The sequence below is a fragment of the Zingiber officinale genome, chromosome 3A (genome assembly GCF_018446385.1).
Source record: "Zingiber officinale cultivar Zhangliang chromosome 3A, Zo_v1.1, whole genome shotgun sequence".
Lineage (NCBI taxonomy): Eukaryota > Viridiplantae > Streptophyta > Magnoliopsida > Zingiberales > Zingiberaceae > Zingiber > Zingiber officinale.
Genome location: NC_055990.1, coordinates 131,355,997 through 131,379,766, shown reverse-complemented (window position 1 = coordinate 131,379,766; position 23,770 = coordinate 131,355,997). Strand labels below are relative to the sequence as shown.

General features: G+C 38.2%; 2 protein-coding genes and 1 pseudogene across 4 annotated transcripts; all 3 read left to right on the top strand.

Moving 5' to 3' along the window:
* Nucleotides 1-13,668: 13,668 nt before the first annotated feature.
* LOC122052450 (double-stranded RNA-binding protein 1-like) lies at nt 13,669-18,348 on the top strand. 3 transcript variants are annotated; one of them, XM_042613976.1, is made up of 4 exons: nt 13,669-14,114; nt 17,035-17,252; nt 17,340-17,559; nt 17,904-18,348. In XM_042613976.1, the coding sequence occupies exons 2-4, from the start codon at nt 17,229-17,231 to the stop codon at nt 17,981-17,983; spliced, it is 324 nt and encodes a 107-aa protein (XP_042469910.1). In that variant the 5' UTR covers nt 13,669-14,114; nt 17,035-17,228; the 3' UTR covers nt 17,984-18,348. The 3 variants fall into 3 exon arrangements, 2 of the variants coding, with proteins under 2 accessions (XP_042469910.1, XP_042469909.1); XR_006132012.1 differs by lacking the exons at nt 17,340-17,559; nt 17,904-18,348 and adding an exon at nt 14,334-14,402 and having other exon boundaries at nt 13,674-14,114; nt 17,035-17,227; XM_042613975.1 differs by lacking the exons at nt 17,340-17,559; nt 17,904-18,348 and having other exon boundaries at nt 13,677-14,114; nt 17,035-17,227.
* On the top strand, nt 18,003-19,116 carry LOC122052451 (double-stranded RNA-binding protein 1-like). Its single transcript, XM_042613977.1, has 4 exons — nt 18,003-18,016; nt 18,287-18,361; nt 18,447-18,492; nt 18,577-19,116. The coding sequence occupies exons 2-4, from the start codon at nt 18,290-18,292 to the stop codon at nt 18,870-18,872; spliced, it is 414 nt and encodes a 137-aa protein (XP_042469911.1). The 5' UTR covers nt 18,003-18,016; nt 18,287-18,289; the 3' UTR covers nt 18,873-19,116.
* Nucleotides 19,117-19,986: 870 nt separating this feature from the next.
* Nucleotides 19,987-23,480, top strand: LOC122050665 (annotated as a pseudogene).
* Nucleotides 23,481-23,770: the final 290 nt, after the last annotated feature.

Sequence of the window (23,770 nt, the reverse complement as noted above, 5' to 3'; positions counted from 1 at the left end):
GGTGAGATTTAGTTCGATAAATCAATAAGCCCGATAAGTTGAGAAATGATATCACTTATAGTGTGTGTTGTTGATTATAGAAGGAAACTGTGTCCTAGTGATCTAGGTTGAGAATGTCCCCAAGAGGAGCTCATAAGGATTATCATGTTAAACCCTGCAAGTGGACTTAGTCCGACATGACGATGAAGTTGAGTGGTACTACTCTTGGAGCTAGATATTAATTAAGTGAGTTGTCAGTAACTTACTTAATTAGTGGACATTTGTTATCTTAAACACAGGGAGACTAACACACTCATAATAAGAAGGAGCCCAAAATGTAATTTGGGATTGGTGCGATAGTTCGATAATAGTTCTCTAGTAGAATGAATTATTATTGATAAAATTAAGTTGTGTGTTTGGGGCGAACACGGGATGCTTAATTTTATCGGGAGACCAAAACCAATTCCTCCTCTCGGTCCCTATCATAGCCTCTTAATTATAGAGTACTATACCCACCTATACCCACCTTCTTACCCATCCCATAGGGGCCGGCCAAGCTAGCTTGGAGACCAAGCTAGGTCCGGCCAAAGTTTGGTTCATGGGTGCTTCAAGGTGGCCGGCTCTAGCTTGGGTTCAAGCTTAGTGTGGCCGGCCCAAATTAAAATAAAAGGATTTTTATTTTTTTAAAATTTTTCTTATGTGGATAACATGATTTAAAAGAGAGTTTAAAAATTTAAATCTTTCTTTTTATAAGATTCTACAAAAGATTAAGAGAAGAGTTAAATCTCTTTCCTTATTTGTAGATTAAAAGGTTGATTTTAATTTTGATAAAAAATTTCCTTTTTAACCATGTTCATGATTTAAAAGAAAGTTTAAAAATTAATAATTCTCTTAAATTAGTTTCTACAAAAGATTAAGAAAAGATTTAATATCTTTCCTTATTTGTAGATTGAAAGGAGATTTTAATTTTTAGAGATAACTTTCCTTTTGGAAATTATCCACATGTTTAAAAGAAATATTTTAATTTATAAAATTTCTTTTTATTAACCAATCATGAGGGGATTAAATTATTAGAGAAATTTTTATAAATTTCTAGAAACAAATTAGGAAGTTTTAATTTTTGTTTTAATTAAAACTCTCCTTGTTTTGGGGAAAGAGGTGGCCGACCAAATAAATTGGAGAAGAAAAATTATTTTTAATTAAATAAAATTTTCCTTTTCATGGCAAAAGAATTAAGGAAGTTTTTATTAAAATTTCCTTATTTGCCAAAACCAAGGATTATAAAAGAGGAGGTAGAGGAGCCTTCATGGGTACAACCTCTATTCTTTTTCTTCCTCTCTTTTCTTCCTTGGTGTGGCCGGCCCCTAGAGGTTCCCCTTCTCCTTCTCTCTTCTCCTTCTTGTGGTCGAGACTTCATCATCTCTTGGAGGTATAGAAGTGGCCGGATCTAGCTTGGAGAAAAGGAGAGAAAGGAGTCTTGTTTCTTGCATCCCTTAGAGCTTGGTTGGTGGAAAAAGATCTTCATCTTTTGGAAGCTTTGTGCTTGGCCGAAACTTGAAGAAAGGAGAAGAAGGTGCTTTGGTGGATTCTCATCTCGGAAGATCATTGCCCACACAACGTCCGAGATTAGAAGAGGAATACGGTAGAAGATCAAGAGGTCTTTCTAAAAGGTATAACTAGTATTTTTTCTTTCCGCATCATACTAGTTATTTTTGGAAATAATACCAAATACAAGAGGCTTACGATTCTAGTATTTCGAATTTATTTTCGATGTAGTGTTCTTATGTTTTCTTCTTTTCCTTGTGATTTGATTGTTCCTTTCGGTTAACCTAAAGTTATTTTAGGAAATTAAATATTAGCTTTCCTTAAAAGGTTTTGTCTAGTCGGTGGTGGTTGTTCCCATATCCAAGAAGGTCATGTGCCTCTCCACGTCAGTACTGGGAACCAATTATGGAAATTAATATTTAATGGAATTAATAACTTAGGTGATTTGGATCGAACGTGTTAAGTTCCGTAGGAGATCCAAGTCAAAACCTAAAAGAACAAATAAATTAAACTTTGGATCAAACGTGTTAAGTTCCGCAGGTGATCCAAGTTTAATTTAAAATGCACATGGTAGCTAGGAAAAGGTTCAGACCTTTGTACAAAATTTTTGTACAGTGGAACCATTAGGTTTTCCGAGTAACAACCAACAATTGGTATCAGAGCCCGGACTGCCAGAAGGTTTAACCACCGACTGTGCACAAGAGCTATGGTCTGATTAAACCATGTGAGTACAATATTAACCTCGAACAAAGAAAGTGGGGGCTCCTATGTTCGGATCAAGAGGACCAGACACCACGCAGGAAGTCCTAGTTGCGGCTAGGCAAGGAAGTCCTAGTAGGTCGGGTGGACCGAGGGGCAGGAAGTCCTAGTAGGTCAGGTAGACCGAGGGGCAGGAAGACCTGGTGGGTCGAGGATCGGACATGGAAAGCCCGTGGTCCTTTGTTTGAGGGGGGGATTGTTGGGGTTGCAAGGTTGCAAACATAGTCCCACATTGAAAACACATGGAAAAGATCATGGGTTTATAAGAGAAAGATATCTCCATTGGCTTAAGGCCTTTTGGGGAGAGCCCAAGAGCAAAACCATGAGGGCTTAGGCCCAAAGTGGACAATATCATGCCATTGTGGAGATATCTAAATTCTTTTTGATCCTACATTGGATTGATCCACTGATCGATCCAGAGAGCCTCTGTGCTCTCAGGAATTGCCTGGATCGATCGGTCGATCGATCTAGGGCTTATCATGCAGAAACGCGCCACCCCAATCGATCCACTAATCGATTTGGGTCTCTGGATCGATCGACCGATTGATCCGGAGACGTTCTGTGAGTTTTGCGACTTGCCCACTCGAGGCTTGTCGCGAAGACCTTCCCAATCGATCGACCGATCGATTGGGCATCATCCAATCGATCGGCTGATCGATCCAGACATTGGTTTTGCCCAAAACCAAGTCCCAAGCCCCCAAACCAACATCCGGTCAATCCATGACCTGTTGGTTCATAAAACCTAGCATCCGGTCACCCTTGACCAGCTAAGTCTCTCTCACCAAGTGTCTGGTCAATTCCTTTGACCCACTTGGACTTTTCCCTTTTTGCCAAGTATCCGGTCAATCCCTTTGACCTACTTGAACTTTTCTTCCTCGTGCCAAGTATCCGGTCAATCCCTTTGACCTACTTGGACTTTCACCAGATGTCTGGTCAACCTTGACCCATCTGGATTTCCCCGTGCCTGGCTTCACTCACCAGGACTTCCCTTCTGCCTAGCTTCACTCACTAGGACTTCTCTTCTGCCTGGCTTCACTCACTAGGATTTTCACCTGGCTTCACTCACTAGGATTTTCACCTGGCTTCACTCACCAGGATTTTCCTCTGCCTGTCTTCACTCACCAGGACTTTCACCTAGCTTCACTCACTAGGATTTCCTCACTGCCTAGCTTCACTCACTAGGTCTTTCACCTGGCTTCACTCACCAGGATTTTCTTCTACCTGACTTCACTCACCAGAACTTCCTTTGCCTAACCTCCAAATTAGGACTTTCACCTGACTTCACTCACCAGGATTTTCCAGTCAAGTATCCGGTCAATCTTGACCTACTTGACTCTCCATCACAATCTCCACACATGAATAATTGCACCTGCAATCTCCATGTGTTGTCTACATGTAATGTCAAACATGTATTGTCAACATGTATTGTCAAACCATCAAAACATAAACATTAAGACTCGAGATTGACCCAATTCAAGCTCAGTCAAATTAGGTCAAACTTGACCTGGGGAATATTGCACCAACAATCTCCCAACACAAAGCCTGACCGAACATAAAGTCACTCAGCCTTATAGTACATTCTTGAACGGAACATGCTCAACAAAAGGTATTCCTCATATACGACCGGCTTGAACGACCGGCTGAGATATGCTCAATAAAAGGTATTCCTCGTATACGACCAGCCGGGATATGCTCAATAGAAGGTATTCTTAATATATACAGCTGGCTTGAATGACTGGTTAAGACATGTGCAGCAAAAAGTATCCTTAATATATGCAGCCGGCTTGAACGACCAATCGAGATATGCCCAACAGAATATTTGATGGGAAATATCTTTTAGAACCTTCTTTAGTTATGATGATGTGTCACCATTATAAATATAAGTCATAAATGACAAAAGAGGTACATCTGGGGTACTAGGAAGATTCCTTAAAGGATTATTGCACGAAGTATAGAAGATGACTTCATCTCCTAACAAACCCTAACGAACTGGGGACTACTTCACGACTACAGAGGCCACATGAGATAGTATAAAAAGGGGGATCTTCTCCGTTGGCAAGATTCACAAGTTCTAGCATCTAAACTCTGTTTCAAACTACTTCAGTTATTGTTCTTCTTCTTTTTCCTTCCACCCTTGAGAGAGAAACTGACTTGAGCGTCGGAGGGCCTAGCCAAGGATCCCCACCTCAGTCTTAGGTCACTAAGGCTTTGTTGGTTTGTCTCACTGTGCGTAGGATTGTGGAGAGGTTCTTTTAGGGCTCCCGGAGGCTACCTTCATCAAGGATCATCGTTTACCGAATCCAGCGCATGTCTTCGCAGATTTCAAATAAAATCAAATTTGGCGTCGTCTGTGGGAAAGTATTCACTTGGATCTGAAGCTACAAGGATGGAGGAAGCTGGAAAACCTAACACTATTACTATATCACAGGAGGATTCGGAGTTGCTCATCAACTCTAGGGTGCAAAAGATATTACAACAACAACAACAAGTCAACACTGTTGGCATGCTACCTGTAGCACCACCTTTGACGACTCATCATACAGAGAGAGATCAAGGGGGGAGATCCGGTTTAGTTGCTCTCTGCCCCTCTCTCTCCCACTCAATGCCCTAAAACATATTTCCGAACACCTCTTGAACAAGGAGGACGAAAGGTAATTCTTCAGGAGTCTTTTGGAGAAACTCCCGTAAGAGAAAAATGAAAAGGGAAGATTGTAGTCAATGATAGCTCTCCTGAAAGGATTATCACTCCATTTTCTCAACGAGTGTTGGATGATCCTTTGCTGAAGTATTATCAAAATTTAAATGTCAGAGAATACTCCGGAATAACTGATCCCGAGGATCATCTTCTTAAATTTGAACATGCGGCGCTCCTCCAACAATTTACCGATGGAGTTAAATGTCGGATGTTCCTTACTATATTTGGAGGAGTAGCTCAGAGGTGGTTCAAACGACTACCGAAAAATTCTATTCATCGCTTTAAGGATTTCCGCAAGGTATTCCTACATCATTTCTCTAACAATCGGAGATATCAGAAAACCCCTTGGTGTCTTTTTTTTCAATCAAACAGGGGCCTAAACAATCTATCAGAGCTTATATTAAGAGGTTCAACCAAGTGATCATCAATTTCCCTTCGACCACAATAAAGATCTTGGTAAGCGTCTTTTTCTAGGGGCTTAACGATAATGATTTCTTTAAAGACTTAGTCAGGAACCCTCCCACCAATTTTGACATATTGATTGAACGAGCTTTAGAGTTCATCAATGTGGAGGAAGCTCAAGCCACTCGGAAGAAGGATATTATTACTTCTATGCTGATTCCTGCTGTAGCACGTCCGGTGGAACCTGTCCAACCCCCTAAAGGACCTTAGGCAGATCCACATCATCGTCATCCAGAGCCTCGACCTTAAGCAATACAGCATGTAGATGCTCCTCCACATTTTTCTCAAAGGTGGTGCATGTATCATCTGACCAGCACCCACAACACAGAAAATTATTTTACTCTAAAGAATCAGCAGGTGGGTAACACTCGCTATCATTGGCGTTCTCCAATCCCAAATCGTCGGCGATATCCACGACAGAATAGTCCTCTCAAAATTGAATATCAATCAAGAGGATACAAGAGGGAATATTACCTCTCTCTGTTGTACAAGTACAAAGACATGACCAAGTACAATCAGAGCCACCATCGACTCGACAGGAAGAAAATTGTAATAAAGCTGCTAGGGGTAGTATCAATATGATAGCGGGAGGACCCACTGATGGTGATTCTAACCGGGCAAGAAAGTCGCATGCTCAGAAATTAATGATTCATGCCGTTGGATGTAGTACTGAGAAGGCGGTAGGGCCGGAAATCAATTTTGGGCCCAAAGATTTAGTAGGGGTGGAAGTACCCCATGATGATGCATTAATAATTAAGGTTGTTATAACCAATTACAACATTTCATGTACTTTTATTGATATTGGTACCTCTGTTAATATTATCTTTAAACAAGCTTTTGATCAGTTGTGGATCGATCCGAGTGAGCTTCAGCCTATGATTACTCCATTATACGGGTTCACATGCAATGATGTACAACCACTAGGTCAAATAAAATGAGCCATATCTTTAGGGGAGGAGCCCCTTATGCGGACACACCGATCGATCTTCATGGTGGTGGACGCCCCATCAGCGTATAATGTTATCCTGGGTCGGCCGGCCTTGAATGAATTCAGGGCGGTCATTTCTACTTTCTGTCAGAAGATTAAATTCCCTGTTGATCACCAAGTGGGCGAAGTCAAAGGAGATCAAATAGTAGCACACAAGTGCTATGTGAAGGTTGTGAGGGCAGAAGCTAATACCGCCCGAAAGGCTCAGAGGATGGATATCAATGTCATCCATGAAAAACTGCCCACCCTTGTATATGAGGAGAAGGAAGAGGTGCAGATACAAGTCGATCGATCGGAAGCCACTATCCACATCGCGTTCGACTTTGCTCTTGATCTCAAGGAGGGCTTGATAAAATGTCTTATGAAAAATAGTGATGTGTTCACCTGGACACCTAAGGAGGTGAAAGGTGTGGCATCAACGGTTATGGAGCATGCTCTTCATGTATACCCAGATGTCTGGCTGGTCAAACAAAAGAAAAGGGACTTCGGAGATTATCAGAATAAAATTATCAAGAAGGAAGTGGATAAATTGTTGGAGGCTGCATATTTTCGAGAAGTACAATTTCCAAGCTGGTTGGCTAACGTTGTCTTGGTTTCTAAGGTAGGTAATAAGTGGCGAGTATGTATTGATTTCAGGGATCTCAACAAAGCTTGCCCAAAGGATTATTATCCTCTACCTCATATAGATCAAGTGATGGACTCTACGGCTGGATGTGAATTCATTAGTATGTTGGACGCCTATTAGGAGTATCACCAAATTCCACTTGCTAAGGCGGATCAGGAAAATATTAGCTTTATAACTACTGAAGGTACTTATTGTTAGAATGTTATGCCTTTTGGTTTAAAGAATGTAGGAGCTACTTTTTAGAGGCTCATGAACAAGGTTTTTCAAAAGCAGATTGGAAGAAATATGGAAGTTTACGTGGATGATATTCTTATTAAATCTACACAGGCTTCTAGTTTATGTGCTGATATTGAAGAAACTTGTAGGACTCTGAGGAGGTATGGACTCAATCTCAATCCCAACAAATATTTATTTAGGGCCAAGAGTGGGAAGTTCCTAGGATACATGGTGACCGAGCGGGGAATAGAAGCCAATCCCAGCAAAGTAAAAGCACTACAAGACATGACGCCTCCACGGACCCTAAAGGAAGCACAAAGATTGACAGGGAGGATTACCGTCCTGTTTCACTTCATCTCTCGGTCGGCCGATCGGAGTCTCCCCTTCTTCAAAGTACTTTAACTAGAAACTAAATTTCAATAGGATGAGGATTACAATAAGGCATTTGAGGAGCTAAAGAATATTTGTCTACTCTCCCTGTATTAGCTAAACCAATAGTAGGAGAGACTTTGTAGGTGTACTTATCAGCCAACAATCATGCTGTTGGTTCTATATTAGTGAGGCAGGAAGAGAAAGAATAGTTACCTGTGTATTTTTTGAGTCATTTATTAAAAGGAGCAGAGTGCCGATATACGACACTCGAGAAGTTAGTTTATGGATTGGTTTTAGCAGCTCGGAGATTACGTCCTTATTTTCTGTCACACCCAATTATAGTATTGACTAACAACACTCTTGGTCGGGTACTCATTAACCCAAAAGTGTCCAGAAGATTGATCAAGTGGGTGACCGAACTTAGTGAATATGATATACAGTATCAGCCTCGGGTGGCAATCAAAGCTCAAGCTTTGATAGATTTCATAACAGAAATACCAAGTCCAGAAACAGAGAAAATCTAGATCATCTATGTGGATGGATCTTCTACTCGACAAGATAGTAGAATTGGGATTCTTCTTATATCTCCTAGAGAAAATCGAATACAACTATCTGTTAGATTGAATTATAGAGCCACCAACAATGAGGCCGAATATGAAGCATTGATAGCAAGCTTACAAGCTGCTAAGCATGTGGGAGCACAGTTGACTAATGCTAAGTAGATTATATTTGAAGTTATTACCTAATAACACTTTTTTAAACAATAAAGTCAATTTTGAGTTTGATATTACCTATGTCAATTACCTTGAGTTTATCGTTGTTCCCAAAGGCAACTGTTCCTAAGCTTTTGTATATTAGTTAAGTGAATTTGGTGTGATGTCTAGTCATGTGCCTAGAATGTCCACTGTCCAATATTCACTTTGTTTCCTACAAAAAAAGTAGGAATTGTAGGATCGAAAAGTGAAGGGGGGGTGAATATTACTCTTGGCTAATTCGTTCGTTTTAAAAGAATCGAGTAAATTGCAGCGGAATAAGAACAATTAAAGAAAATAATGACACAAGTTGGTTTTACTTAGTTCGAACCCTGTGACGACTGCTACTCCAAGGCCCACATTCGTTGAGTGTTTACATTTGGTAATTCATTATCAATCTGAAATATTACAAATTAAAGTATAGTTAATTAAGTGTAGTAAAAATATACCAACAACTAATAAATCTGGAATTTGAGTTTTAGGTTGTCGGAACAGTGTTATGACTTTGCCGGAATGTCTTTTGAGCAGCACACAGAAGAAGATTTACAAATTTCTAATTGTTAATTTGCCTATGCTCGAACTAGGCTTAAGTAAGCCATTAAGGGTGCCTCCAACCTCCATTGAGAGTGCCTTCAGCCAAGGTTCTATCCCCATTTCCACGGTGCCGATAAGCTCTGCTGCCTGCGCCGCTTATCCACTGAAGGTGCCTCCAAGCTCCATGGAGGGCACCCTCCATCTTGCGTTCAAGGCGCCTTCCATCTCCTTGGAAGGCACCTTCACGCCTTGCTGTGTGAGGCTTTCAACCAAGGCACCCGAGGCGCCTCCAAGCTCCATGGAGGGTGCCTCGGGAACTGTTCATCCGAGGCTTTTAAGTCTTTTTCTCTCTCTGTAAGATACGTTAGTCCAAAATACAAAATATATCCTATAAAATAGAGTTAGCACAATAAAATATGAAATAATAAGTTATAGTTTCCAGACTGTCCGGTTCTGACTTCGGATTTCACCTCTGGAAACTCTAGGTCGAACTAACGCCTACTGTTCCCTCACCGGGGAACGTGCCCTCACCTACTCCTCTCAGGCGAGTTTACGTGATGCCAGACTACTCCTTCTGATCGACTGGACTTTTTCTCAGCACCCAAGGCTTTTGGTCTTCATGTTGGACGTCTGCTCCATGACCCGTCTAGACTTCCACCCGGTCTGCAACCACCAGGATCAACTTAGAGTCCCTGACTTTAGGATTTTGCCCGAAGCACTCGACCCATCAAGACTTTCCGCCAAGGGTTACCACCTCCTAGGACCTAGGGTTACCACTCCCTAAGATTTTCCACTTGCCTAACCGCAGTTAGGACTTTTCATCACCTAGGGTTACCCCTCCTAGAATTTAGGGTTAGCTCCCCCTAGGGTTTTCCACCTGCCTAGAATCCACTAGAACTTTTGTCTAAAATAACTTAGGGCTTTCTTGCAAGCTCAATCAACCTTATTAGATAACAAGATATCTTAACTTTTGAATCCTTTGCCATTATCAAAACACTGGTTTGATGGTATGGTGCTTCCTGCACTAACAGGAATTTCTTTATTAATTGGATAGATTTAGTTGAATTCAAATTTTAAGGTTTAGATTTAATTTTAAGTTTTAACTTATTGTTTAAGTTAACTTAATTTAATTTAACTTTATCAATTTATTTTACCTAAATTTAATTTTAATTTAATTCAAATTTAATTTAATTCAAATTTAATTTAATTTAATTTAATTTTAAATATTTTGTCTTAATCATCTCACCTGATCTATATTTTCAATCAGATAAACCTATGATTTTATGAGATGAATTAAGTTCAATTTCAGGGTTTAGTTTAACTTTGTGTTATATTCAAGTTTAGTTTTGGATTCAACAAATAAACATTTTTTGGATAAACTTCTGGAATATGGTGAGTCACCTAGACATCATTAGAGTAGTCATGCTTTTGAGATTTTTCAAATAGGCCTATCCACTGAACTTAGTACAAAATCTTGGTCTAACTAGTTAGGATCCGTAAGGGGTAGTGATCATGTCTAAAATCTGCGAGGTGGTGTGCTAGCTCCGGTGAATGGCAGTTTCTGATGAAGATGAACTTTTGAAGATCTGGAAGAGCTCCTCGACGATCCTACACACAATGAGACGAGCCAACAAAGTGTTAGTGACCTAAGACCAGGGTGAGGATCCCTGGCTAGGCTCTTCGATGCTCAAGGCAGTTCCTCTCTCAAGGGTGGAAGAAGAAGAAGAAGTACAGTAACTGAAGTACTTTAAAATAGAGTTTAGATACTAGAATTTGCTTACCTTGCCAACGGAGAGGATCCCCCTTTTATACTACCTCATGTAACCTCCATAGTCATGAAGTGGTCCCCGATTTGTTAAAGTTTGTTAGGAGATGAAGTCACCTTCTAAGTTTCGTGTAATAATCCTTTAAGGAATCTTTTTTTTACCCCAGATATACTTCTTTTATTGTTTGCGACTCATATTTATGATGAAATATGCATAGGAACACGTTACTATAACTGAAGAAGCTTCTAGAAGATATTTCCGGCCAAATTTATTAGGCTATCATATTTATATACTTCTGTTAAGCATGTCTCGACCGATCATTCAAGTCGGTTATGTATATATTAAGAATACCTTGAGAATACCTTCTAAGCATGTTTCGGTCGAGAATATTTATGAGCTTTATAAGGCTGAGCGCCTTTACGCTCGGCCAAGTTTTGCCCGGCCGTGCCCCTATACACTCACTGTGCTCGCTCGGCCTTTATTCAATCGATGATATATTAAAAGCTTTTATAAGACTAAATACTTTTATGCTCGGTCGGACTCTGTCTGACCGGGTGCGTATAAGCACATGAGCGCTCGCTCAACCTTCACTCGACTAGTAACATACTAAAAGCTTCTATATATAAGGTTAAGTACCTTTACACTCAATCGAGCTTTACCCAGCCGAACGCGTATATGTACGATAGTACTCGTTCGACCTTTAGTGGACCGGTAATATACTAAAAGCTTCTATATATAAAGTTAAGTAGCTTTGCACTCAATCGAGCATTGCCCGACCGAGCGCATATATGTACAATAGTACTTGCTCGGCCTTTAGACAGTCGGTAATATACTAAAATTTATATATAAGGCTAAGTGCGTTTACGCACGATCGGGCTTTGCCCGGCCGAGCGCATATACGTACAATAGTACTCGCTCGGCCTTTAATCGACTAGTAATATACTAAAAACTATATATAAGGCTAAGTGCCTTTATGCTCGATCGGGCTTTGCCCGGCCGAGTGCATATACGTACAATAGTACTCGCTTGACCTTTAGTCGGCCGGTAATATACAAAAAACTATATATAAGGCTAAGTGTCTTTATACTCGATTGGGCTTTGCCCGACAGAGCGTATATACATATAATAGTACTCGCTCGGCCTTTAGTCGGTCGATAATATACTAAAAACTATATATAATGCTAAATATCTTTATGCTCGATCGGGCTTTGTCCGACTGAGCGCATATACATACAATAGTACTTGCTCGACCTTTAGTCGGCCGGTAATATATTAAAAACTATATATAAGGCTAAATATCTTTACGCTCGATCGTGCTTTGCCTGGCCGAGTGCCTGTAAGCACATTAGTGCTCCCTCGGCCTTTTATTTGGTCGTTCATCATCCTTTCTTTCTCGACCATGACCTCTACTTCGCTTGCCAGACCACTTCATCATAACTCATATCACTAGTCTCCCCTTCAAGTATAGTCGAAGGAGGTATGATCGACTGACTAGATATGAGTTTCAATTTTGTTTGTTTGCTCTACTCGTATAACTCATTACCCTATGCTTTCTTTTTCCTTTTCTTTTAACCGTATCTTGAGAGTCATGCAGTTTTTCAAAATTATCTCATCGGTGATTGGTCTTTCAATGGAAAGAGAATGTTCGAAGATATGACATCTCAACATATGATTTGGTCTGTTCTGTCTATCATAAATGTCTCTTTATAGATGAGTGTCACGTAACATTTTTTCCTATTTCTTGAAGCTACCTTTAATATGCTTTTTTATCAATGTCCCATAACATTCTTATTAGCAAATCAACGCTCCTCCTTTCACGAGCTGTTTCAATTTAATGACGATCCTTATATCCCCCTAAAACCCTAAATCTTTCTTATTTCTTTACTCTTTATCTTCCTCAACTCACTTTCTGGTGATTCTCTCTTTCGACTTTCTACGATGAGGAATTACTAGCTCCTTGGTATGCTCAAACCCATTCTTCCTTTAGTACTGTCGATCGAATTTCCATTCGCTCTCAGTACGAAATCCTTCAAGAATATCATATCAAGGTACCGCACCCTGAGGCTTATCCCCATCTTCCTCTTGATGACTATGTTACCTTCTTCAAAGATCAATTGGTGGCAGGTTTATGCTTCCCTATTCCTCCATTCTTATCGGAGATAAGACAATATTTCGGTATTCTTTTATAACAATTTGCTCCGAATGCTTTTCGATATCTATATCTATATATTCCTCCACATCTTCTTCCACCCTTCCAATATTATTCTCTTTATCTTCTTTCACATTAGAGGTTGAGAAATGTTGTTTCCTCTATTTATGCAATAACTAGAGACTAGTTACATAATTTTATCATTTTATATAGACAAATGGATGAGACATTTTTTTATTAAAAAAAATTAGTATGATTCTGAAAACATCTTCAATGTAAGTTTTATAAGAGGTTTGTAAAATCTAAAAAGCTGAATAAAAAATGTTCAACCATTGTAGTGATGAGGTTTGAGATTTTAGTTTAAAAGTAGTAGTGAAAATATAAATATGTTCTTTTGTCTTGAATTTGATATAATATTCATGAAGTCATGCTCATGTTATGAATTAGATCATAAAAAAGCTCATTTAGAATTTTAATCATTGAAAATATTTTTAATAAATTTTCATATTATTAATGTGATATAATAGGATCCTAACAAAATTTATTTAGAGCTTTTATCATTAAAAATATTATGATAAAATATATCTCAGTCTTAATTTTTATTCAAATATATATATATATATATATATATATATATATATATATATATATATATATGAGAATATTATTAAACTAGTGTATAAACTTCTGTACAACATGACATCTATTCACGAGACGAAAATGGAATTGACAACTTGGAACGTCGAAGTTTTTTATTCTCTAAACACGGAAATAATATGAACTCGTGAAGACATTTTATTATCGGGTTTATTTAGTAAATGTAACCGTCCCATCAGTCTCCTCGGGTCGCGCGGCCTACACTGCCGGTTGCACTCCACCAAAACCCTCCCTTTACCCTTTCCATTCCACCGCTACTTTGACTTTCGATTCACTTCCCCCACCCATTTTCCTCTCCTCGTCGCCGATCGCAATCGGGAATCGTCCCGGATATGCACAAGAGCCGGCTCCAGGAGCTCTGCCAGCGCCAGCAATGGTCGCTTCCGGAGTACGCCACCTCACATGACGGCCCTGCCCACAATTTCCGCTTTAGCGCTACCGTCACCGTCAACGGCTCCTCGTTCCACTCCCCCGATCTCTCCCGGACATCCAAGGAAGCTCAGAACAAGGCCGCGCTGGTCGCTTTCGAGCAGCTCTCTGACGTGGTCCCGCAGTCGCCGCCCGTGGACTTACCACCGCCTCCAACCCCTGCACCGGCCCTTCCTATAGATCTTGGTGAGCTTTTCTATTCTTGTATCTTGTATTTTGCGTCTGGGAGTGCTTTTTCGACGGGGAAGCTCGGTTGATTAATGGTTCTATGGAATATGCGCATTGCTTGAGGCGGAATTTTAAATCAAATTTCTTCTATTTGATCTTTGTATTTGAAATCGAAGTTTTTCCATTTTTTAAGTTTTGCTAACATTTTTTTCTCTTGTTTTTTCTTGTTTTGTGTAGGTTTCCGTTGTGTATAGCTAGCGTAGCATAGAGAGGCATCTTCTAGTTTAGTGGCTTAAAATTGACTGAGTATGTAAATTAGTTATAATTTCAGGCATCATGTTTGCTTTCATTTTATCGATAATTTGCTTAATTCAAGTTTTTCAAATCACCATTTAGTACTCTGCTTATCTTCATATGCATATATCTCTTTTTATGGTGGATTACTAGCTTTGGATTGTTGCTCTAGTTGCCCCAGCAGATTTTTCTAATGCAATTCGAAAATAAATAAATAAACTTTATAATATCAAAACATCCTCTAAAGTTTTTTTTTTATTGATCTTGTTAAGTGAGACATGATATAAATTTACTGTATAGCCAAGATTTTGAAAAGACATCTGGATGTGTGCAGTAGGGTCAACACATAGTGTGTAGGTTGCTCGCAAGCACAACATAATCATAACCTCGATACAGAATAGGGTGTCGCTGAAAATTGTATGGACAATTTTTTTTGGAGTTTTTATAATTTAAACAATGTTTAAGAACTTAATTAATCTAAACAATCACACAATAGATACAAGAACTTAATGAATAATACCAGAAAAATAAGATTTTAATTCCTCTATGCTTAAAAAACATTATTTGTTGTTTTCTCAATAGAATAATCTGCCCCTTTTGGTGTTACATTTTCTTAAAATTATCAATCAACTAGTTATTTGCACTTTCTTCCGCTTTTTTGTAGCCAATGGATTATGGATCTTGTTTGGCCTTTTGTACTCAAGGTTTCTTTTGATTTTTTGTTGTTCACTCAAATTTGCAGGGATGCTACATAAAGTCAACCATTTATCATTTATTTTTTTCCTGTCCAACATATTCCATTGCTTGTAACTTGTAAGATGATTATGCTTGATAAGAATTTACTTGATCCAATCTAAGATGTGATCTACATGTGGTCACATATTGCTATATATCTACATAATTGGTAGATTAATTTTGCTTTTATTTTGATCAAATAATGATGGTGCATATCACATATGCATACTGCAAAGCCTTGCATAGCACATGCTGCTTTTGGAAACAATTTTAGTAGCCCATGTTATTATCAATTTATATCCTTTTTCAGATAAATTTTGATAATTGATATACCAAAGTAAATAAGAGCAACTTTATTTTCATACAAATAAAATTCCTGCTTGCTAGATGGAGATGAGAAATTTTGTGATGTGTGCCTGGTTGTTCCTTGTACATTCCGACTTCAGAATGTTCTCTGCACTTGTAAGACCTGTTCATATTAAGCATGCTAAGTATATGGTCATGCAGTGATTTACATGTGATATTCTAATAATTTACTTATGCTAGTATAATATTGACAATTTGTCCTATAAATTTAAACATTTGAAAGTCTCCATAGGAAACTATTCCATATAATTGTACCATAAAACTTAGATGACAAAATTTCTATGATAAATAGTTTTTAAACTAGTTAGATAATTTTATTTTCGGTGGAATATTTTGAATGCTAATTTACTTGGGAAGAAGATGCTATATGTTTGAGTGTGTTACCATCTCATTTTTTCCCTTCACCTTGGTTTGGATCAATGAAATCATTAGTTTTTGTGTCTTAGGTACCTCTTTTCTTTGACACTCTATTGGATCTGCTATTTTATTCAAATTCTTTCAAGTTATCATTGAGAACTATGTGAAAAGTTTTTATGCCTTCAAGCAATTCCAGTTATGATATATGACTTTTTTTTGAATAGTTGGGTGAGAAGTATATAATCATGGACTCAATTTGGAGATCAATTTAGATTTTTATTTTCAATTTGATATTGTTGAATTAAAAATTTTTATATGTTCTTTGATATTCAAGAGCGGTAAAAGTTCGTTTTAGTTTTTTTCAAAAAAAAACATAAAGCCTTTAAAAGTTCTTTTTAAATATTAGAGGTAAAGCAGACTTTTTCTTTGACGATTTGATCTTATTCCAAGTCTATAAATGGGATTAGGATCCCATGAATTTGTTAATCTTTTAGTTTAATAATATTTTCCCTCTAAGGTGAGTCTAAAGTCTGAGCTTTTCTGTGTTACGATATTCTTGTTGCATCAGGCATGTTTTCGTTCTTGAAATTGGACTGGACAATCACAAATAGAACTTAGCCTTGGACTACTTTGGGCATGTTATTTCTATTTTAATTTTTTTGCTTTTGTTTATTGGATAAAACAAATTTTACAAAATGTGTTTTTTTAGTTTGTATTTTTGTTGGGGTATTTATGCCCTCCTCATGCAAGAGATTTATCTTACTGTTATGAGCTGGAAATTTTCAGAGCTGATGGAAGTTTGCTCAAAAGTTTTCCATCAAGTTTCTTATATATGGTTTAACTTTACATCTTTTTGCAATATATTATCATTGCCACCGAGCAGTGGTTGTTCCAAATATTATGGACTCTTTTAAGATATATATATAATTAGCAAAATATTTCTTAATGCCAAATAGGAACATGGAAGATGATTAATTAACTATTTATTGAAATTAATATTGTTACTTCAGTGGAAAATATTTTTTCCCAGTGTACAGATGTGAAATTCAGGTGCTTTAAAGAATCCTAAATTTCAAATAAATATGGTTTGTGAATTAGTATAATCTAAAGTTAGTTCTGTTTGTAACTCTATCATGTATTTCCACAAGCTGCTATAATAATGACATTTTGTTGAATTTGTTGAAAGGCAATCAAGTTTCATACAAGAACCAACTTCAGATATATCTTCAGAAGCAAGCTAAATGTCTACCAACATATACCTATGTTTGTCATGCTCTTCAATTCAAAGTTACTGTTAAAGTTGATGAGCAAACATTTGAGAGCACATCATATTGTTATACTGTTAAGGAAGCTTAACATTCTGCTGCAAAAGTTGCTTTGATGTCATTGTTTGGTGATCAGCAGGTGCAAGGGTTCAGCTTTTTAAGCATTATTTTTTTTACAATCAACAATTGGCTCTGATTCATTAATTTGTTTTTTTTTCTTTTGCAGGATGATGGCATTATGTACAAGAATCTATTGCAGGAATTAGTACAAAAAGAAGGGTTGCCTATGCCAGAGTATAACACAACGAGATATGGTGAACGTCATGTTCCTACTTTCTCTGTCACTGTTGAAATCAAAGGCAAATTATTTCAGGGAGATGCAGCGAAAACCAAGAGACAGGCAGAAACGAATGCTGCAAAGATCGCATATTCTTATCTTTACCAAGGTAAGTTACGGTTTTCCCCCTCAAATATGTCATTTTATGGTTTCTCAGTAGGGGTAGTATGGATGGTAGTCATCCCCACCCATACTGTCCTAAAACTACTTTTTTCCTGTCTTGTTATAAACTTTAATAGTATTACCCCCTGTCAAAATATGATGGTAAGGGTTGTGTGAGATTATTTAATAATTTTTTTTGTTTTATAATTTACTTTAGAAATTTGTTTAACTCATGGAGAATTGTATATATTGTTTAGACAATCAGCTCAAGTGATTTTGAAGTTATTTTGATTCTTTATCTAGCTATTCTATATGGAATTAAAAAAATCAGTTTTATTTAATACCTTTCAGGTGGTCAAGCAGATTTTCTTCCCATTTATCTTCAATATTGGAAGAGCATATGGAATCTGAACCTGCTGCTTCAACATTAGTGCCAATAATCAACACAAACTCTTCAAAGACAGGTTGTATTGGTGTGTAGATGATTTTCTTGTTTAGCTTATTCTTCAACTTAAGTATACTTGTCTATGCATGGTCTGAGCACTATATAATGTATAAAAACCACATATAATGCTTATAAATTGAGCGTCATTCATATACTCCATCTTTCATCCAACTCATGAGTAGCTATAACAATTTTGCTTTTGGCATACATAATGAAGTCTTAAACGCTATGGTATGGATTTTTATCAAGTCTGATTATAATTGCTAAAATTTTGAAGTTGGTGGTGCAGAAGATGAACATGACCATGACCATGTACAGAAGCAAGAACCTGGAAGTGAAATTAAAATTAGTGAAATCCTGCAAGGTGGACCATTTTACATTCTCTAGTTGTTCATCATGTTTGTTTATAGTTAGCTAATTGATTTGCAACTGATCTTGGCCATGTCAAGAATCAAGAATCTGCAAGTGCCATTACAATTAAAGAAATTCTGCAAGGTGAATCATTGCACTTGCAATATTAATCAAATTCCAATTTCAATTTGCCTTTATTTTTTTTTTTTTGCATCTGATCATGGGTAGATGAGCATGATCCTATGGAGAAGCAAGGGCATACCAGTGCTAGTAAGAATGGAAAACAACCCCTTCAAGATCTCCCTGAATCTGGCAGCTCAGGATCATCCTACAGTCCTGACTGCTCCACTCGTCATAACTTCACAAGCGCTCACAGTGAACTTCCCATGCCGGGAAGCAGTCGCTCAATTCTGTGCAATAGGGTCCAAGTTTATCCTCGCAAAGCTGACGTGGTTTTGCCTGAAGGTGGAATCGCTCTACCCTTCAGCGATGATAGCTGGGTCGCCGTCAGTTTGGACTTCTAAAATCCATCAAGGCAATTGTTCTTTAGGCAGCAGACCTTGTCATGTTATAACAATGCGATAGTGCACAGACAGCTTCCTGGGTCATTGCTACGTATGCTCTTTCTTTCCATATCAGTATGTGCAGAGACAGATTCCTTGGTTCTTAGAAAGACATCTTATTACACATGGTTTGTGGCTTGAATTGATTTTGATGAGTATTGTTTTCCTTTTTCTTTTAATATTATCATCTATGCTTTTGTGCCCACGAATACTACTATGCGTTTGCATTTTGGAGTTGCCTTTTAATGCATATGCTATGAACCCTTTCATATGAACTATTTTATGCTATGAATCCTAGGACGGGTTGGCGGGGGCGCTGGGACGCATATATTCGTTTTTTTTTGTCATAATTTATTAAATTTTCTTACCTTCAAAGTTCAGAGTATAGCAGAGTCTGTCACCACTGGTAGATTTGCAAAATTGAACCGTTTAGTACTGGTGAAGCCAGTATAAATACTCTTTGACATGATGATTTTGTTTTGATTTTCTGATTTATTCCTTTGCCTTCAAACTATATTTATTGAACTAATTTGTATCAAATATCCTAATCTCTTGAGTTTCTTTTTTACTATGTTGTGAATGAATTCATTGTGCCCTCAAAATAAATTTTTTAGCATAAATAAATTCGTTTTTTGAAATTTTGCTATTTTTAGGAAATTAAAATTCGAATTTTGTTTTCTAATTAACTTAAATCAATTAAGAATTGTGTAAGGTTGGTGCCTTAAATGGGAAAGCGTGGGACCTACTTGTTAAATCAACTCTTAGCCAATGAAAAACAAAATTAAGAAATCAAACTCTTCTTACCCTAATGAATAGATCGTTGGTTCCTAGTTTTTCGCTCTTTGTTTTGCCGCCGCTTAGAGCGAGAAGAAGAGCATAGAACCCTAGCTGACACCATGGTGAGTTATACGATGGATCTATCAGTTGTTTCGATCTTGAACAACCTTTTCCTACTTTCGAGTATTTGGTGGATTTTTTATTTTTATTGTTGCTGTCGCTGGTCGCCATCGAGCATTTCCAGTATATTCTTCGTGTTCTGAGCACGAATGAACGTTGATGGGAAGCAGAAGATCGCATGTTCGCCCTTACCTCTATCAAAGGTATTGGCCGCCGCCGCTTCGCCAATATTGTTTGCAAGAAGGCTGACGTCGCCAATATGGATCTCCCGGTTGTTTCGATCTTGAATTGCCTTTTCCTTCTTCCGAGTAATTAGTTGATTTTTTTTTTTTTTTTGTTTTCGGTAGTCGCTGAACGCCAACGAGGATTTCCAGCATATTTTCGTGTTCTGAACACGAACGTTGATGGGAAGCAGAAGAGCATGTTCACCTTTACCTCTATCAAAGGTATTGGCCGCCGCTTCGCCAATATCGTTTGCAAGAAGGCCGACATCTACATTAACAAAAGGTTGTTCTTTTTCTCCTATGGATTGCTATCCTTGGAAGTTGTTGACCCTAGTGTTCCTTTAAATATCTTTGCAAGTTCATCTTTTTGTTGCAGTGAAAGGATCTAAAAGTTTTTTCTTTCTAAATATTCTTTGATTCAGCTGTTGCAGAGTAATCTTCTTAATTTATTTAATTGCGCTAGTAAGTTTTACTTTTCTGTAGGACTGGCAAGCTTTCTGCTGCTGGACTTCAGAATATGATGACAGTTGTTGCGAGCCCACGCCAGTTCAAGATTCCTGATTGGTTCTTGAACAGGAAGAAAGATTACAAAGATTGCATGTATTCTCAGGTTGTTTCAAATGCCTTGGACATGAAGCTGAGGGATAACCTTGAGAGGCTGAAGAAGAGAAGGTTAGCTTATCCTAAAACTCTATAAGTTTCTTGTTAGAATATTTCAGTAAATTTTGTGTCTGGATTGCATATTGCTACTAATCCCTAGAGTTTGCAAAGCAATAACTTCAGACTCTTTACTCTATGTTCTTTGTTACTTTGAATCTGCACTCTCATTCTTCTTTTTAAACTGTTTCTTTATTTTCGCCTGTGAATTCAAATTGAATTGCTTAACATTTTTTTTTCTTTCCAAGTTAAATATTTTTTGGATCAATAGGGCAAAATTGATGTTCGTCTAAAAATATGATCCAAGCAGCTACTTCGGCAATGAATTGATACTTGTTCGTCGCCAATCTCTCCACCTCCCTGCTAATAATTCCCAAGCAGACTCAGGTCATTGCCGACAACCGTAAAAAGAACCAAATTTTTGCAATCTTTCCTCTATAATCAACGATGTGAGCAACAAAGGTTGGAGCTTAGACAGCCTAACTGCTGGTTTCGGATCAGTACAACTCACTGAACCCCTGGTGGAGCAAGTGATACTTTACCTCAAGGAACCCATTGACGCAAAAAAGGCGCTAACTTTCTTCCACTGGGCTCCGAGACCAAACATTTCGAACACGGTCTGCGATCTTATTGCTTCATTGTTCATGTGCTTGTTCGTTCTGGCCTTCTTATCGATGTGTGTTCTTTGCTGGAGTCGGCAGTCAGCAAGTATACAAAGAGAGTTGCATCTCAGCATGCATCGATTGTGGAGTGCTTCTCAGCACTTACGAAGCAGTTTTTCCCGGACATCGTGTTTTTGATCTTTTGCTGCAGGTGTATTCGAAGAAGAGAATGGTCAATGAAGCGTTTGATGCTTGCAGATACTTGGGAGATCATGGGTTGGACGCTAATATAATTAGCTTTAACACAATGCTTTATGTTTCATAGAGATCTGATCAGAATAATTTGGCTTGGAAGATCTTTGAATATATGTTTGCAAGAAGAATATACCCAAACCAAACAACGACTGAAGTTTTGATTGATGTGATGCTCAAGGAAGAGATTTTGCCAAAGTTAGTGAGTGTTTTAGATAGAATTCGTGGGAGTAGATGTGCCCCTGGCATTATTGTGAACACTACACTGGCTTTTAGGATCATTGAGGAGGATAGGGCTAAAGAAGCAATCACTCTTTTGAAGAGAATGCTGCAAAGAAACATGATGTTTGATGATATTGCATACTCTTTGATTGTAGCTAGCTATTGCAAGTTGTGCAAACTGGACTCGACACTTCAATCCAAGGACAAATTGATCAACAGGGGATGCAGCTTGAATTCATATGTTTACACTTGTCTAATAGGATTTTATTCCGAGGAAGAAAGAATCGAAGAGGCAGTTCAAATGATGGAAGAGATGGTGTCAATAGGGTTGAAACCATATGACGAGACATATAATCATCTGATAGTTGGTCTATCGAGAAATGGGTGGACAAATCAGTGCTTGAGATGTAGTGAAAAGATGCTTGAAGGTAGATTTTTGCCTAGTCTTGGCACTTGCAATGAGATGATAAAGACACTCTGCATAGCAGGAAATATGGAGGAAGCCAACAGAACTCTGACATCTTTGTTAAACATGGGGCTTGTCCCTGATCAGGAAATATATTTGATTCTAATTGATGGCTATGGAACTACGGGAGATTCTCAGAAAATCATTACACTTTACTATGAGATGGTGCATATGGGTCTTGAGCTCAGTATGAGGGTCCATAAGTCCTTGGTTCAAAACCTCTGCAAATGTTGAAAAATGAGTGAAGCTGAGAAATTTATTGGCATTTTGGGGAGGAAAGTTTTGACCCTTACTAGCTGCATGTATAATTCATTGATCACAGCATACTGTAACAGAGGTGGTATACAGAGAGCACTTATTTTCTATGATAAGATGATTGAAAAGGAGTTGGTGCCATGTTCAGATGCTTTAATGCTTCTAGCAAAGAAAATGCTGTAAATAGCTGAAATTTACAGCTTATCATAGGTTAGATGTGCATGATCCCGTATAGGAATGAGAGCCAGCAATTGCAATTTAGAAAGGTCAAACCCAACTAGATTAAAACACTATGGTTAAGGTTTTTTTTTTTTTTTATCAATTCTGATTATAATTGCTAAAATTTTGAAGCTGATTGTGTATAGGATGAGCATGACCATGCACAGAAGCAAGAACCTAGGAGTGCCATTTAAATTGGTGAAATCCTACAAGGCGAACAATTATACATTGTGGCAAAAGGCGAAACGCTCGCCCCCAGCGCCCTTGCCGTACCAGACTCAAGGCCATGATGGGTAGGTAAATCGCAGCATCCGAGCGGACATGTGGTGGACATGGTGTAATACGAGGATAGGGGATTTATTCCCCAGCTGCCCCGAGGATCGACCCTGCCGCCTCATTGTGGCAAGTTCCACCACATACCAACCCGGATGGCCCACAGGATCAAGGCGAACCATTATACATGCTACAGGTCATAGGTGTTCATCATGTTTGTCTATAGTTAGCTAAATGATCTACAGCTGATCATGGCCATGTCGAGAATCAAGAACCTGCAAGTGTCACTACAATTGAAGAAATTCTGCAAGGTGAATCATTCGCTTTCAATATTAATTAAAATCCTATTTCAATTTGCCTTTTTTTTTTTAGCATTTGATCATGGCCAGATGAGCATGATCCTGTGGAGAAGCAGAGCGTATCAGTGCTAGTAAGAATGGAAAACAACCTCTACAAGATCTCCCTTGAATCTGGCAGCTCAACATCATTCCTACAGTCCTGACTGCTCCAGTTGTCATAAGTTCACAAGCACACAGCGAACTTCCCTTGCGCGGAAGCAGTCTCTCGCTACTGTGCAATAGAGTCTAAGTTTATCCTCATGGTTTTACCTGAAGGTGGAATCGCTCTACCCTTTAGTGATAATAGCTGGGTAGCGGTCAGTATGGAATTCTAAAATCGATCAAGACAATTGTTCTATACTTTTAATATGATCATCATCTATACTTTTGTGATACTAATATACATTTGCATTTTAAGGGAGACGCCGTTTGATGTAGCGCTTTCATCTCTTTC

Bases quoted from the DNA above. Each gene is read 5' to 3' on its own strand.
- LOC122052450 (XM_042613975.1), top strand. From the start codon at position 13,832: ATGCACAAGAGCCGGCTCCAGGAGCTCTGCCAGCGCCAGCAATGGTCG. The intron at 14,115-17,034 runs GTGAGCTTTTCT...ATTTGTTGAAAG, and splicing joins GGCCCTTCCTATAGATCTTG to GCAATCAAGTTTCATACAAG.
- LOC122052451 (XM_042613977.1), top strand. From the start codon at position 18,290: ATGAACATGACCATGACCATGTACAGAAGCAAGAACCTGGAAGTGAAA. The intron at 18,362-18,446 runs GTGGACCATTTT...GGCCATGTCAAG, and splicing joins AATTAGTGAAATCCTGCAAG to AATCAAGAATCTGCAAGTGC. The intron at 18,493-18,576 runs GTGAATCATTGC...GATCATGGGTAG, and splicing joins AATTAAAGAAATTCTGCAAG to ATGAGCATGATCCTATGGAG.